Source organism: Hippocampus bargibanti, linkage group LG10 (genome assembly GCF_051943395.1).
Source record: "Hippocampus bargibanti isolate YZ-2025 linkage group LG10, ASM5194339v1, whole genome shotgun sequence".
Lineage (NCBI taxonomy): Eukaryota > Metazoa > Chordata > Actinopteri > Syngnathiformes > Syngnathidae > Hippocampus > Hippocampus bargibanti.
The window spans coordinates 12366068-12382554 of record NC_142743.1 but is presented as its reverse complement, the minus strand read 5'-3'; the positions used below and the strand labels follow the sequence as shown (position 1 = coordinate 12382554).

The 16487-nt window shown below is 39.3% G+C and overlaps 1 protein-coding gene across 9 annotated transcripts in view; it reads left to right on the top strand.

Annotated features, from left to right (window-relative positions):
* Positions 1-1272, top strand: part of gab1 (GRB2 associated binding protein 1) — a 43695-nt gene extending 42423 nt beyond the window's left edge. For all 9 annotated transcript variants that reach the window (XM_089006073.1, XM_089006066.1, XM_089006072.1 and 6 more), the window contains one exon: positions 906-1272. In XM_089006073.1, the coding sequence (XP_088862199.1) occupies positions 906-1064 (159 nt within the window). In that variant the 3' untranslated portion in view covers positions 1065-1272. The remainder of the gene's footprint in view (positions 1-905) is intronic.
* The last annotated feature ends 15215 nt before the right edge of the window (positions 1273-16487 follow it).

Here is a 16487-nt window from a genome sequence, read left to right as displayed (position 1 = left end):
AACCTCATCTAACGTTTGTTTCAAGTCTTCAATGAGCATTTTGCCCTCCATATCAACATTTTATATTTTCGATTTCTGCCAAATACAAAGTGCGATCAATATTTTTGACACAATTGTTTCAGATTATTATATGCGCCTTCAATGAATGGCCTGTTTCAAAACTATTTTCGTATATCGGTGAAAAAGTTTATATAAAAGTGTCCGAGATATGACAGTCAGACACTGTGGACGAAGACTCGGAACCAGAAAGATTGTCCCTACTGCCGGCAGGAGACGCAGCCATTCATGACAGACGTCTGATTTCTGCAGCCCTCTGCCAAGCTAGTTATTGAGAGTACATGCAAATTAAAGTGATACTTTAGTAAAACATCGCTTTCTTGATTAGAATACCACACATCTTGAGTTCTACGCACCAACAGCTGTAGGCAATAAATCATTGTTTTCCATGAATTGATAAATTTGTAACCTGGCTGATGACCTCTTCCTGTAAAGGAGTTTCAAGTCCTAAATTACTTCTGTGATAAGGAGTTTCCCAAGTCCTAAATTCTGTCCAAGGCCAGATCTCCTAGATGAAGCTGACTGTTTAACTTGCTGTGTCTGTTGACCTGATTGACCCCAGGTTGTCTGTGCTTCAATTTTGTATTGAGTGTTGACTAAGCATATAACAGCATGAAACTTTTAAACATGATAACTTCTTATTCTGTCTAATCTCTATCAAACAGTTTATATCTAAAAGTTATTATAAGGTGGATAGGAAAGAAGCTACAATACTGGTTGCAGTCGTGCGATGCATCCACTAAATGGACCCATGCCAAACGGAATACAATACAATACAACTTCATTTATATAGATAATATTTTTTGGGGGTGTGTTTTCCCAATTGTCTGTATTTGTATCTTTTTAAGATGAAGAGCAACGGCTCCGGCATGGCGGTGTCGGACGAGCGCGTAGACTACGTGGTTGTGGACCAACAACGGACGCAAGCCCTTAAAAGCACCCGCGAAGCCTGGAACGACGGTCGCCAATCGACAGAGACAGACACGTCATCCAAAGGAGCCAAGTGATTTTTTTTTTCCTCGTCCATCACTGCGTTTCCGTAGGCACACATATTTTCTCGTTTCTGCACTGTCGGCGGGATTTGGCAGATGTCGACGGGACCAACCACGCTCATTCATCAACTTTGACTTGCACATTTTTTTTCTATTACCACTGTTCGAAAGACGCTAGTTGCGAATGGGAAAGAAGTTGTTGTTGTTGTTGTTTTTTTTTTTTTTTTTTTTTTTTTTTTGGGGGGGGCTTTGGAGCGGGGTATGTCACCAGGGGCTTTGTTTGGAGTTTTGCTTGTGATTGCAGTCCGTTGACGTAGCGGACGACTGTACAAAAAGTGTTATGTATATAAATCGTAAGTGTGCTTTTTTTGTTTGGAATACTTAGCATGTTTGACTCGGAAGGTGCACAGATTCTGCAGGGTTGAATCTTGGTGTACAGTGACGACGCACCGTTCTTGTTGATTATGGAGATTTATCAAGACTCGTTGACTGTGAACTTTTGCAACAACGCTGACATTTTTTTTCCTAGAAGTTGTGCAAAAGTTAGCAAACAGTTTCCCGATCGTTGAAATCAGGTACGCATACTAACAAACTGTAAAAGTCATCACTAATTTATTTCAGCGTAAGTATTCTCTGGATGTCGAATGTTTCCATGGTCCAATCGCCTCATTTCTGACCCCCCCTCCCTCAGGTTTATTTCAAACTGGTTACTATCGTCAGGAACATACAAATGGCCTTACTAACCTGTGAAACGTCCCAAAAGTGTGCCGTCAAAGCTGTACATATTATTTTTTTTGCTATTGATTAAATTTAAAGTGTATCTTTTTTAAGTGCCTAGCTAAAAAAAAATAAACATGACCTTCATTGGACTTTTTGGTTCCGCCTGCGGTTTCTTTGTGAAATGGACCCTCTCCACAACCACCCTCCCCTTTTTTATCTTGCAAGAAAAAAATACACATTTCCAAGTGAACTAAATAATATACAAAACTGAAGCATGGGTGGTCATTTATTGACTAATTATACGTTTCCATACTGTTCGCAATGCAATTACAAATCTCAATGTTGACTAAGATTGACGTCCTTACTTACTGTGACTATTTATTTTTTACTTGTTTATTTGTTTGTCTATTTATTTACTTCATTTGCTTCATTGTTTATTTTTTTCTGAACATATGGTAAGTTACAATAGATGGCTCACAACACAACAGTATTGAGGTAAAAAGTCCAAATACTGTCACATTTATGCCATGCTTCCATTTCAAAGCCATGTCTGACCTTTGTTTTTTTTATTATTGTCGTCAGTGGTTCTTCACCCGGGTTCGATCGACAGAGCCTCTTCCATTGAGGGTAAGATACACGACACTCAACATGTTACTTAGTTATGATATGCCCGTTTGACCATCGCTGGTTGCAGATAATCATTGACATTGCTTGTCCAATCAGTGCTGTGGGAAATTTAGTTTGCTGTGCGAATGTGGTCATTGTACATTGGAGAATTTAAAAAAAAATCATACATCTTGAAAATTTATTTAGTTTTTATCTGTATTTAATAAATATTTTTATATATTGAAGTTGAAGTAACTACTGTAGTTGGGTTTATTTCCTCTAAAAAGTGAAGAACCACTGATTGTTATTCTTTCCGTGTTTTACTATAAATGAGCGCTAAATGGTGGTGCAGTGTCAACAACAGAACTGTACCGAGGCAAAACAGTTTCACTGGCATATTGCAATATTTTTATTCATTTATTTATTTTTTTTAATGTTTGATGTTACCTCAGTTTGTGTAACTTATCTTATCCTATTCGGGTCTGGCCTGAAATGGTGGCATTTTACCCCAAAATGTGAGGGTGTAATCAGTCATTTTTTTCATCTATTAGAATCTGCAATTATAAAATCAGCTTTTTCTTTTTCTTGTAATGGGCTTCATAAATGCTTCACACTTCCAGCCCACTTTAGTAATAAAGTGAGAATGAGTGGACTAATTATTATTACGAGACAATTTACAATGTGCAACTCTAAATGTAATATCAGTGGCCATTGTGCTCTAAGTAAAAAATAAAACCTCGGCTTACAAACGCTTTAGCTAACGAGCATTTCGCCTTACGAACATTAAATTCGCGAGAATATAATCTTGGCATGCAAACTACTTTTCGACGGGAACCATTTGTGGGAACCAATTAAGTTCGTAAACTGAGGTATCCTGTCATCATGTCAAGGTCATTGCTACCATCGTTTCGTTTTAAGTGCCTTGCTGCCCTCTTGTGGTTCATACTGTGCAATTACAAGCTGACTTGAGAACCAGTGTGGAGGGGATGTCAAGTTTTTCTTCTTTGGTAATCCTGAAATTTGCGTTACCCGGAAGTCGACGCGTCACACGAAAACAGTTTAAAAATAATACAAAGACGGGTGAAAAGGCGGCATATGCTTAGCTGTCATGGTTCCATCGAACAAAACGACGCCACATGTTTAGCAATTCCGTTTGAGCGAATCACGGTGGGGGGGGGGGGTAGTCGTGGGACATCGTAGTCCAATCTGCCGTACATCGACGTTAGCCAACGCAACGGAGACATCTGCGTTAATCACGCAGCTGCCGAAAAAGATAAATACAAAAGTGTCAATCAATGCTCCCACCCAAGAAAGAAAATACTCTTGACATTTGAGCGGGGATTTTGTTACATAACATAATTTGTTGCCATGTCTTGTGTTAATAATGCATTTGGGTATGGTATTAATGGGTACGACGGGGCGCTGGCGCGGAGAACAACAACCCGTCCCTCACCCACAAGGGTCCCGTTTAGCCTGCAAGGCCTAATTGGGTTGCGTCGCTCGGTGGCCAATTGATGCGTCCTCTACCGAGGACACTTGGAACCAGAACCAATACTAATTAATGCTTAGCTAACGTGCCCGTCATAGCGAATGACCCCGGTTTCAAGTTTTAGCTGTTGCTTGATGAAGAACAGATATTTTCATCATCAAATCGTCTTTCACGCTATGCGAGAATAGTGTTCAGTGGGAAAATTTTGGGTTCACATCGTACCTGACTTTAAAGGACAACCGACACCATTTTTTTGTGTCCTAACTGACATCAGAAAAACGTTTTATAGCATCTAAAATACCCAAAACACACAGGCTGATATTTTTAGTCAAATGCAAAACACCAATAAAAATGAGTTAAAAGGACCCAAAACTACTTCAAAATGACCTTGGAGATGCAGAGTTTCAGATAGTCCCGCCCCCTTGTTTGTGACGTCACGCCAGGACGTCTTGCCTTGCTCTAGAATCATCAGTTAATAAATTTGTCAAGGAATGGCTTCAGCAGATACTTGGAGAGGAAATGAAATAGATTAAAATAACATGCACTGTGATTTATCTTGTCTGTTTTTAATAAGTTTCTCGAAGGGGCAAAGTCCACATTTATTGAAAAATGGAATCACTTTCAAAATTCAAAACATATTATTACACAACGAATATTCAAGCTCATAATACAAATAAATCATAGATGGTTTGTCTAACAAACTCCTCACTGACGCCCTCGCCTAACGCACAAACAAAACACGCAACACAAACATGACTTGCAGTTGAAATTTGCACGGCAGCCAATCAGAAGCCTTACTTTCGCAAGAAAAGTCGTGCAATTGCATGTCATTTTCGCACAGAACCTACCAGAAGAAAGATTCAAAAGAAGCTTCGCTAAAAAACGTAAATTTACATTAAACGTGACTGTAAAGTGTACTGAGACTTATGAAAGGGGCAGTGGCTCGTAGGAAGCAATGCAAACGTATTGCACCACAATGACAATCGACACTGCAGCAGATTCTACAGCCATGCACAACCGATTAAGCAAGCGTAGTAGGTGCATTCTTGATTTAAAAAAAACTTTATACTTTGTTACAATGTTTTTTTTAATGTGATTAGTTGTCTCTTTGTGCTTCAAGTTGTGAAAAATGGGACAGGCAACTTTTCAGTTATCTGCCCTGTTGTTCGCTAACTTTTTGTCATGAGTTTTACACACTGTTTGTACTATAATTTGGGCAAGTTCGGCGGGCCGGATTAAAAAGCCTAACGGGCCGTATGTGGCCCGTGGGCCGTAGTTTGCCAATGACTGCTCTAGAATCAAAACAATGGCTTCAGATTTGGAGAAGATGCTTTCTTGTTACTCATCCAGTTATGAATATGATTCAAATAGTTCTAAAGAGGAAAGCAAACATGTTTGCAATCGATTAAAGAAGTCCTCCCGTATCAATTCGAGCCGTCAGGACTCCAATGTAGCATCCCAGAAAATGCACAATATGGCGCCCAAGCGCCGTTGGAAATGGGCTGATTTGTCTGCTAGGGAATTTGTGTCAACTAGTATCAAATAGTAGTCTTGGTGTAACACACAACGATTCACCATCACGTTATTTATGTGTTTTCCTTCTAATCTCGCTATCAACACGGATCAACACGATGTTTTCAGACCAAACAAAATACCCAAAATGCATTGTGTGTCGCTTTCTCGGTCAGGGGCGTTCCAGACGTGACGTCACGTCAGGCATCGTCATCAACTCGAAAACAAGACTTCCTGAATATTCAGCACAAGTCTTAAAAGATTGTGAATAAATAAAAAAGATGCAGAACATTATGCAATTTGTCTGATAAATGAATGAATAAATACACACGTACATACATAAATACCTACATACATAAATACGTACATACATACACAGATAGATAGACCCACCCAATGGAAACTTTTTTTTTTGTCATTTGTCCCGACAATTTCCATCAAAGTGTTTTGTGGGAGTAGAAATGCAAATATGGCTGATAAATGAATGAATAAATAGGTACATACATAAATAGCTACATACATAAATACGTACATATATACACAAATAAATAGATTGATAGACCTACCCACCCAATGAAAACTTTTTCGTCATTTTCTCCTGCCAATTTCCATCAAAGTGTTTTGCGAGAGTAGAAATGCAAATACGGCTTTACATTACAATGGAACTAACGACGTCCCCCGAGCCGACAAAGCGATGCGTTTTGATTACAACTCCCGCCTGTCTCACCCACACCGGAGACCACTGCCTGCCTGCTGCACCTCCCCCTCGTGAATACGCACGTTTTCATGTTTTATGAGGCCGATCCGAAACCATCCAGGTGTCGTGTTAAAAATAGCACGGACACCTGGGACTCTTCATCGCTTTCTTGCTGTTTTGCGGCACTGTCAATATTTTTTTTTTGTTCTTTTCTTTTTTTTTTTCTTTTTGTTGAGGGACTTGGCTTCTTAAAAGAAAAAATGTCTGTCTTGAAAAAGTTGTTTGCTGTAAGTTACAACTTGAGCAAATCCTTCCTGAAAAGCATATATGTTGTGTCAGGAAGGGCATCCAACGTAAAATGCTGATGAAACCGGCCACACCATTCCATCAAGCCATCAACGACCATCACAAAGGTAAATAAAATGACTTTATTATCCAGTACAGTTTATTTAATTATAATACCATTGCACATTTATTATACATAAAATAAGGTATATTTTGTGTAATTTTATGTCTTCGAAAATTAGAAAGTAGAAAATTATGTTTTATGGGGACCTGGGAACGGATTATTCTCATTTAAATGGTTTCCTATGGGAAATTAATTCTTGGGAGGCACACTTTTCACCTTACACACTCTGTGAACCAATTAAGTCCGCAAAGCCAAGGTATCACTGTGGATGTATATCTGTATCGCCCTTACGACCCTTTTGAAGATAAACGTTTCAGTAAATGGCTAGCTGGATGGATAATGCTACTTCCTCTTCTTTTTATAAACAACTGTATTGCAATTCTTTTTTTTTGAATGCTCGAAGTAAGGGTCTCTTTATTCTGCCCTAGGCGGAGAGCTGCATCTGTGCAGACACCCATACATAAACATATTGTATATTCCCTCTGTCATTGAAATTCATGAGGAGAGAGTGGAAGGAAGGGAAAAAAACCCAGGGCCAATGTTTCAAAAGTGGGTTCACAAGCGGCGGGCTATTTGTAAAAAGCTGTTCAGATGAATACGCATGAAACAAATGTTAACTCTACTGACAGGCTATTAATAAAAAGGAACCCTTGTTTGATTTAGAACCCAGGCCGAGGAATAAGGGCGTGAAGATACGTCAGGATGGATGGAAATACGTCAGTGGGCTAATGCCAATGATGCTTTATCTTGGGCTAACTCGAGGGAAACGACAATTGTATCTTCCTTGAGACATTCAGCGAATATGATGACATTCGTCTTTATGTACTTGCTTCTTATAACCGTGTTTCTGTAACAGTCACAATTGTTTTATTCGCGACAGTGGTAATTAAGAAGTACACGTGCGCATGTGCGCACACGCACGCACACACACACACACCGTCTGTGGAAAAGAAGAGCATGTGGTGACTGACGGCTGCGATCGACAGGCATGCCAACACAGAAGACACGTCAGAGGTTCCCAGGTGTTGCTTTGTCTGACAAACACCAGATTCGCGTAACTACCCCGACTTGTTTATTTTTTTTTTATATTAACTTTATATTTATTTTTTTCAGTGTGCATTACTTGTGGAGCTTTTATTTTGAACCATTTTGTCAAAGCACGCTGTTATCAAGACGGAACGTTTTTGATTGGCAAATACAGTGATACCTCAGCTTACAAACTTAATTGATTCCCAGAAAGTGTGTGTAATGTGAAAAGTTCGTCTGACAAACATTTATTTCCCATAGGAAACTATTAAAAATTTAAATAATCAGTTCCCAGGTCCCCATCAAACATAATTTTGTCCTAAATAAGCCTTAAAACTACACAAAATAAACCTTATTTTATGTATAATAAATGTGCTATTGTATTGTAATTAATGAAATAAACTTTACTGTATAATAACGTCGTTTTATTTACCTTTGTCCATTATGATACGCTTGCGGATACATATACGTATGTCCATTATTATACGCATACATGTACTCTACTCCCCCCTGGTGACCATCAACTGTAATACAAAATGGATCAATTTCACACAATGACCAATTATCAATTATTTTGTGATGTAATGTAGGGAAAGAGATGCCCATTTCACGGTAAGATCAGAGCATTGTCATCAAATGGTGAGTATAGTACAGAACACCCTCAGCCACACGTAGCAATGGCCGACTTAGCATACTGGGTCACACAAACGCACACCTCGTTCATGTTTTTCAATGATCTCCTTCTGCTCGACTGTAATTTTCTTTTGTGTCCTCTTCATCTTAACACTAGCCTGAAGTTGGGTCTTTTCCAGTCCCAAAAAAACTGAGTGCACTCAAAGAATGTGGGTGTGGAAAACTAGTCCGCCAGCTATACCATGGCACTGTTCAGAATCAGAATCAGAATCATCTTTATTGCCAAGTATGTAGAACACACAAGGAATTTGTTTCCGGTAGAACACGCGACCGTGTTGTTTGTTGTTCTTCCGCCGAAAACTAGTCCGCCAGCCATTGTGGCGCTCCGTGTGTTTCTCGAAAACAAGTTCTTATGCCAAGATTATATACTCGCGAATTTAATGTTCGTAAAACGAAAAGTTTGTAAGCTAAAGCGTTTGTAAGCTGTGGTATCACTGTAAATACATTCAAATGTATTTGTGGGCTGAATGAAAAAAACGATGTAAAATTATATACCGTTTTATGTTTGAACTTCATATTATTTCATATTAAGATGACCTAAATTACGTTAATAATTATTTGGTTTTTTTTCATCAATAGCTTCTAATTGGCTGACGAAAAGGAATCCAGGAAGTGATTCAATTGACAAAAAGGTGTCTTCTGTTTCTTACTGCGGTGCAGACATTTGGAAACAAAACTCCGTTTAAAGGACAACCGACACCATTTTTTTTTTTTTTCCTAACTGACATCAGAAAAATGTTTTATAACATCTAAATTACCCAAAACATGCTTGCTGATATTTTTATTCAAATGCAAAATAGCAATAAAAATGACTTAAAGTGTTCCCAAACTACTTCAAAATGACCTCAGGAAGTTTGTTTAAAAACGTCCCGCCCCCTTGTTCATGACGTCACGCCAAGACGTCTTGCCTTGCTCGAGAATCAAAACAATGGCTTCAGATTCGGAGAAGATGCTTTCTTGTTACTCGTCCAGTCATACAAATAGTTCGGAAGAGGAAAGCATAAATGTTTGCAATCGATTAACGAAGTCTTTCCGGATCATTTTGAGGCGTCTGGACTCCAATGTAGCACCCAGAAAATGCACAAGATCGCGCCAGAGCTCCGTTGGAAATTGGCTGATTTGTCTGCTTGGAATTTGTGTCAGCAAACATGAAATAGTTTTCTTGGTGCAACACGCAACGATTCACCATTGTTGCGTGTTAAAGGACGTTATTTATGTGTGTTCCTTCTAATTTCGCCATCAACACGAAGTTTTCAGACCAAACAAAGTACCCAAAATGCATTGTGTGTCGCTTTTTCGGTCGGGGCCGTTCCTGATGTGACGTCACGTCAGGAATCGTCACCAACTTGGAATCAATATTTCCTGAATATTCAGCGTGAGTCTTTGGAATCTTTGTAAAATACGCTCAGTAGAAGTAATTTGAAGTGATTTTACAAATTATGGACACAACTTGTCTGTAGGCGTCGGTTGTCCTTTAAACGTAGCCGCTCTCTCCTTCTGCTTTATCTTCACGTTGAGCCAGCCATTCATATACAACTAACAATTGTTTTTGGATTGGATTGGACTGGATTTGCCTTTATTAATCTCGCAGTGGAGAAATTTACATTTCACAGCAGCAAAGTTATGAAAGAAATGAAAGTAGAAAAGCAAAATACAGGAGCTGCTGCAAAGGCACCGTCTTGAAGTCAAAAGAACAAAAAAACTAAATAACAAATAACATTTTGGTTGTATTTTATCGTTCTAACTCGATTTTTTGAATATTATGAGATTTTTATGGTGGATAAAATGTTGCCATTTTCCGTCAACTGAAAATGACATCACAGTTGCTCACCTGTTTTCTCAAAGTACCGTATACAAGTGTTTTAAAATGGATGTATTTCCCCCTCTTTTCTGCTTTCAAGTAAAATAAAATGGTGACGAACATATGGTGGGGTGGCACTTCGTTGATCAGCTGATCTGCCACTTTGTTTCAAGTCTTTTTTTTTATCCTACTTGGGCTGTCTGTTTTTTCTTGATTTCTTAACCGAGCCACTTCTTGTGCTCATCTTCCCGTTGAGAATTAATTATATCGTGTGCTCCAGGCATACAGATCCGTCACCAAGTTTTAATTTGTTTTTTTTTTTTTTTTTTGATTCTATTTTATTGTATTTTTTGTCGTCCCACCACTGAGCTGCCTGTCTCCCACAGCAGCTTCAGGCTGATCGTGGATGTTCCACTCTGCTTTTCAAAAGGGAATACGAGGCGAGACCGTCTGCTGTGTTTGCCTCTCGGCATCGCCCGGAAATCATTTTACCCTCCAGAGTTAAACTCTTCGGTTGGTCCTAACATATCCAAATTTGGGCGGACAAGACTCATCCCCCTTGATACTGCCGAACCTCGAAGATATTCGCATTTTCTTTCACTATGAACTCAAAGCAAACGGTTTTGATTCTTGATCGTTCAAATACAATACAAAGGAAAGATCACAGTCGCGTTTTCAGAGGCGCCTTGTAACGCACTTCATTGACTCAAGTAACTTTTGGAATAAATCGGACTTGTCAGAATAGTTTAAAAGACAACCAACATCACTTTTTTTGTTTTTTAACTGACAACAGAAAAACGTGTTATAGCATCTAAAATACCCAAAACACGCAGTATGATATTTTTAGTGAAATGCAAAACACCAATAAAAATGACTTAAAGTGTCCAAAATCTGCAAAAAAATGGAGCTGCGAATTGGGCATTTTCAGAAAGTCCTGCCCCCAGTTCGTGACGTCACGCCAAGACGTCTTGCATTGCTGGTGAATCATCAGATTCGGAGAATATGCTTTCTAGTTACACATCCAGTTATGAATATGATTCAAATAGTTCTGAAGAGGAAAGCATACATGTTTGCAATCGATTAAAGAATTTATTTTTGCAATTTTGAGGCAACATTGGGGGAAAATCTCTCACCCAAAAAAAGAGGCACAAAATGGCGACATCCTGTGGCCACCTCCGTTTCCCCAGGCTGATAAATACCTTATATGGAGCTTGGACGCCCTCTTCTGGCCTCCTGGCGGCTTTTGGTTGCAACACGAGATCCCCAGACCAATCAGGTACAGCAAAATACATTGACGTGATGGAATGACTGCTGCAATGCGTGTTTTATACAGTCAAGGGCGGTCCTTTAGTGACGTCACGTACGGACTCGTCACCAACTCAAAAACAAGACTTCCTGAATATTCAGCGCGAGTCTTAAAACGTAAAATATAGCTATATGCGGTGGAATCTTTGTAAACTACGCTCAGTAGAAGTCATTTGAAGTGATTTTACAAATTATGGACACAACTTGTCCGGAGACGTCGGTTGTCCTTTAAGTGCTGCATATATCAGATCAGAATCAGAATCATCTTTCTTTCCAAGTATATAGAACATACAAGGAATTTGTCTCCAGTATGTGTGTATATTCAGGTAAAATCCAACTGACGACCTATTTCCATTCCGACCAAACGGTTGCAAGTCAAAATGGTCGTAAGTCAAAATCCATTCAAAATGTTGAATAGAGACTCAGAGGCTAAATGACTCGCAAACTCCCCACTCTGGTGACATCACACGGTCGATTGCTGTGCGAGAGTGAGACGCTGGCTGGCTGCCCAAAATTGTCGTACGTGTTGCCGCCCTGCTACCGCATTGTGGTGCCAGGCGTAAAATAAAAAACATTTAAAATAGGGTCTGGAGGTCGTGGTCGTAAGTACGGGTGGTCGTGTACTTGGTGGCTCCTATCACCAAAAGCCACACAGTACTGTTTTTTCAGCAGATCATATAAAGTCATGTAAAATCATAAAAAGGAATAAGGCCACTCCATGAATATTACAGCGGTATTAATTTGTCTGCTACTCTGTGTGGGGCTGTATTCAAAATGGCAGCATAAAGATGGCCTGTAATAACTTTCCTGGTCGCCGGGGGAGCGTTTTACAAATGGGAACGCGCGTCCCGGTTAAACAAGAGCCAGATCAGCATTGGGGCATCGCTATTGAAGTGATTACTCAGTATGTATTAGTAGTAATTAAGCAGACATTGTTTACTAAGCCAACACATGTTTTGGTTTATTTACTGTGGGAGGAAAAAAATATCATCACAGAACATTATGCTGTTTTGGTTAGCAATAGAGCTCAAATGGGCTATTCCATCTTAACTATGAACGGAGACCATTACATTTAATGTTGTTTTTCTGTTTCATGGCGTTCTTTTGGGGGCAATGTTTATTGGAGGTATGTATCATATTCACTCATATAGGCTCTGTGTTTCGAAACAAGATTCATCAAGAAGAGCGAATGTGTGTTCACGTGATAGCCGCTAATGAGTGCCGCCAGTGTGGGTATCATGAGCTCCCCATTATTTTTAAATCATTAGAACAGCGGAGGCTAAATTGGAAATTTAAAATGGCAAGGTAAAAAGGAAAACAAGGACATGCATTAGCGTAAGGATGCTCTCAACTCCTCCATGTCCTGCAGAGACAAATGATAAATTTCAATGACATGAAAAACGTATATTGTTTTTTTTTTTTCGAGAAAGGGTCACAATCTTATCAGAATAAAGGTAGAGGATTGGGGGAACATAGTGTAAAGATTCCTGGTAATTGAAAGTTGTATTTTATCAAGATAGGCATTTGACAGGAATGAAGGCTGAATTCCACCCCCCCCCCCCCACACACACACATATTCCTGTTTAAATGGTTTTGTGAGGTCCGGATAACTCCAGTTAAGGAGTGAGGACCACCGATGCTGATAAGTTTAGAGAAGATGTAGTGTTACATTTGAACACTACATGTCACCCAATTTCCCACTTACAACTTCTTTAAAAACAGAAATAAAAAGTGGACTTGAAACTGAAATAACAGCAGTAGTGAGGTTTCTGAATGGGTACATTCAAAGTCCTCACCCCTGTAGTGAATTTGGTTAAAATATCATTTTACTTTTTGTGGTATGAACATTTTCCTCTCATTAACCACGCACATAAATACACGCAGTGAGTAAAAAGTGTGTGTATCAAGGTGAAATGAAAATACACACCAAAAAATCATTTTGGGTTAATTTATGAGGACCTCTCTGAAACTTAAACAGATGCATGTATAGACCCCCAAGAAGCCTTTAGAATGGAAAACTTGTGAGGACCGGCCAAAAGGTCCTCACTTGATAAAAATGTCCTCACTACGTATGGTATAAAATGTTAGTGGTCCTCACAAGACTGGTCATGCACACACACACACACACACACACGAAAGTGGATGGGCAGACTCGGCCGTCGCTTTTTAGTCTGGCCCGCGTTCAAAAATAAGTGACACGTTGTTTCTCAGCCAGACTGGCGTGAAAACAAATGGGAAATACAATCTATTAAGGAGGGATGATGGATTCGGTGGTGCGCAACACATGCATCAGATTTCACTATGCACTTATTCATTATTATTTCCGCGCAGGACAGCTGGGTCATAACTCTCTCACACATGAGTGGAGAAAACAACAAACACATACACAGACACAAACACACCCCAAAAATTTAGGTTGGGCTTTTAAAGGGTGCATCATAAATCACCGGCAAACTTCCAATGCACGCAATCAAACCTAAAGACCATTTAGACTCTGAAAAGTTGATTTGACAGGCTACATTTTAGGAGGTTCAATCAAGCTATCACCATGTTTTTGCGGAGAACATCTCAACACGGGAAGGAAGCGGGTGGATTTGAACCCAAGACCTCTGAAATGTGATGGGGATGTGCTCAGCCAGGGGTGTCAAACTCATTTCACGTGGGCCACATACGGCCTCGGTAGATGTCAAGTGGGCCGGACCATTAAAATTATACCATATTTGCTATAAATAACTAACATTCCGAAACTTGTTGAAAACACACCAAGCACAAAGGTTTCCCACGCATCTCTATAAGAAAAATATGACGTGGTCCATTTTTCATTGAAAATTCTACACTCCTTATTTACTTTTCACCGTTTGGATAATGACATTTTGGCTAATGATGGTGTTGAAACCGCGGTTGAAAAAGCACCACTCTGCCCCTAATGGACAATCCTTGAATTGCACCTCATTAAAAATATCACAGTCAAAGTCAGCTTTATGAATTCCATATCATTCATGCATTTTTTCCACTTTTAAATTGTACTGCGGGCCTGATCAAACTTCCAAGTGGCTGGTTCTGGCCCGCGGGCCGTATGTTTGGCACCCCTGTGCTAAGCAGGCTACAAAACACATTTTACAGGCAAAATACAACCGTAGAAAATCATTTCAGATTAATCAAAAGCAAAGTACAGGTATGAAACGTCGCTCACTAAAGTTATTAAAAATAATTATAGAAGTGAACTTCAATATATATATTAATAATAATATTATTATGATAATTAAAATTAAGGTCTTATCAAATTTCGCTATTTCAGATAATGTGTTGATATGTAAACGTAACCATGAATGTTTAAAAAAAACGTATTCGACTTGAGAGTTAGCAAACGGCTTGGTTCAACGCCCATGGCGTCATTAATTCCCACTCCCTTGATTGGTTGAATCGTAGCGGAATCGGATTCAACGCAGGTGACGAAGCAGGGGAAGATGAATTTCGGACATTATGACCAATTTTTATTTATCACGATGGACTTTTCAAGAAATACTGAACAGTGCAATAATCAGGTTGGACAAATATTTGTCGAGTTGTCATATTTCAATTCTGCATTTCCAGATAATGTTGACGAACAAACTTTGGGAGCAAAAGCAAAAGGATTTTGCCCATAAACAACAAGCATCTCAGGTGAGTACTTAAATAGTCTAACTGACCAATGTATTCACTATGTCATGATATAAATATCGATTATGAACAGTCATACTACAAGTAATATGTTCAGAGTTTATGCTTTCTTGCCATTTCGCTTTGCTGGGTTTTATGGTATTTGAGTTAGTTAACGTCCACACAAGTCGTGCTTTTCGTTGTTTCGTGAAAAAAAAACACAAATAAACAAAAACTCATGATTATTCTGGCTCATGAGGTTATTGAGAATTCCGTTGTGTTAAAAAAATATACTCGAAGTCCTTAAACTAATGAGAACGATGTTGCTTTTTCAACCATACAGTCAAGGTTACACACAAAAAAAAACAATCCTATTTATATGCAGTACTAATTCTTGACTAATCAAGTACGGCCATTTCATGATTAAAAAGTCGCTTGAAATAATCCACAACTGCTTTTTACAAACTAGGGATAATTTAATTAAGCTTTCAAATTTCAAATTGATATTGTATATTTTCACCTGTATTTGTTGGGACGTTTTTGTTAACAAACAACCAACTCGCAAATGCTAGATGACTAAACTCGGACTACGCGTGAGCTCGGGGATGATGTCATATTCATAATTTGTTTATAAAACAAGAGTTAATCAATTAATTCATTGACTTGGTGATTAATTTGTTGGTTTAATTAGTGTGGTTATTTGCTTTATCAACATCGCAGGGATAATACTAGTGGGCCTAAATCTGCAGTACATCTGTACCTAAAAACCAGCAAACACTCATTTCATGACAGTGAAGTTAAAATGTGAGCTGAATAAAATAGATGGTTTGACGGAGGAGTCAAATAAGCAATTTTTGTAAAACAGCAAAACCCTTCACTATTTGTGATGTAATATAGGGAAAGAGATGCCCATTTCACGGTAAGGTCAGAGCACTGTCATCAAATGGTTAGTATAGTTTTTGCTTTTTTGAATGTTGCTGTGCCGATGACCATTTTGTGTTTGGGAGCCTTTTACTGAGCTAGTTGCTTGTTCGGTAGCCACGAAGGGACATAAGTCTTCTTGTGCTGGTCCCAAGCCCGGATAAATACAGAGGGTTGTGTCAGGAAGGGCATCCGACGTAAAAGCTTGGCCAAAACAAACATACGGATCAAACCTCCGAAGATGGAGGACACTGATTTGCTGTGGCGACCCCTTGAAGGGATCGCCGAAAGGAAAAGAAGAAGATCATGTACGTCTTTGTTCAAACATATCTTGTTTTGAAAGTGTTCAGCAACAACTTCCCCAAAAAAAGCCAACGAACAGGGCAATCGACTCAATCCGCTGCTCTCTTCCACAGCTTTTCATGCAATTATCCCCTGCGGTGAACTGCGTCGTAGTGGTGAACAGTTGAGGCATCCCTTACCTAATGGAGAAAGACAATTTCTAACCAGCCACCTCCCACCCCCATGCCGCTGCTCAATATCGCACGCATCCTCTTCAGTCTTGCCAATTTGCTCGATCCCATAACGACCCCCCCCCCCCCGAGATCGATGAAGCTTAC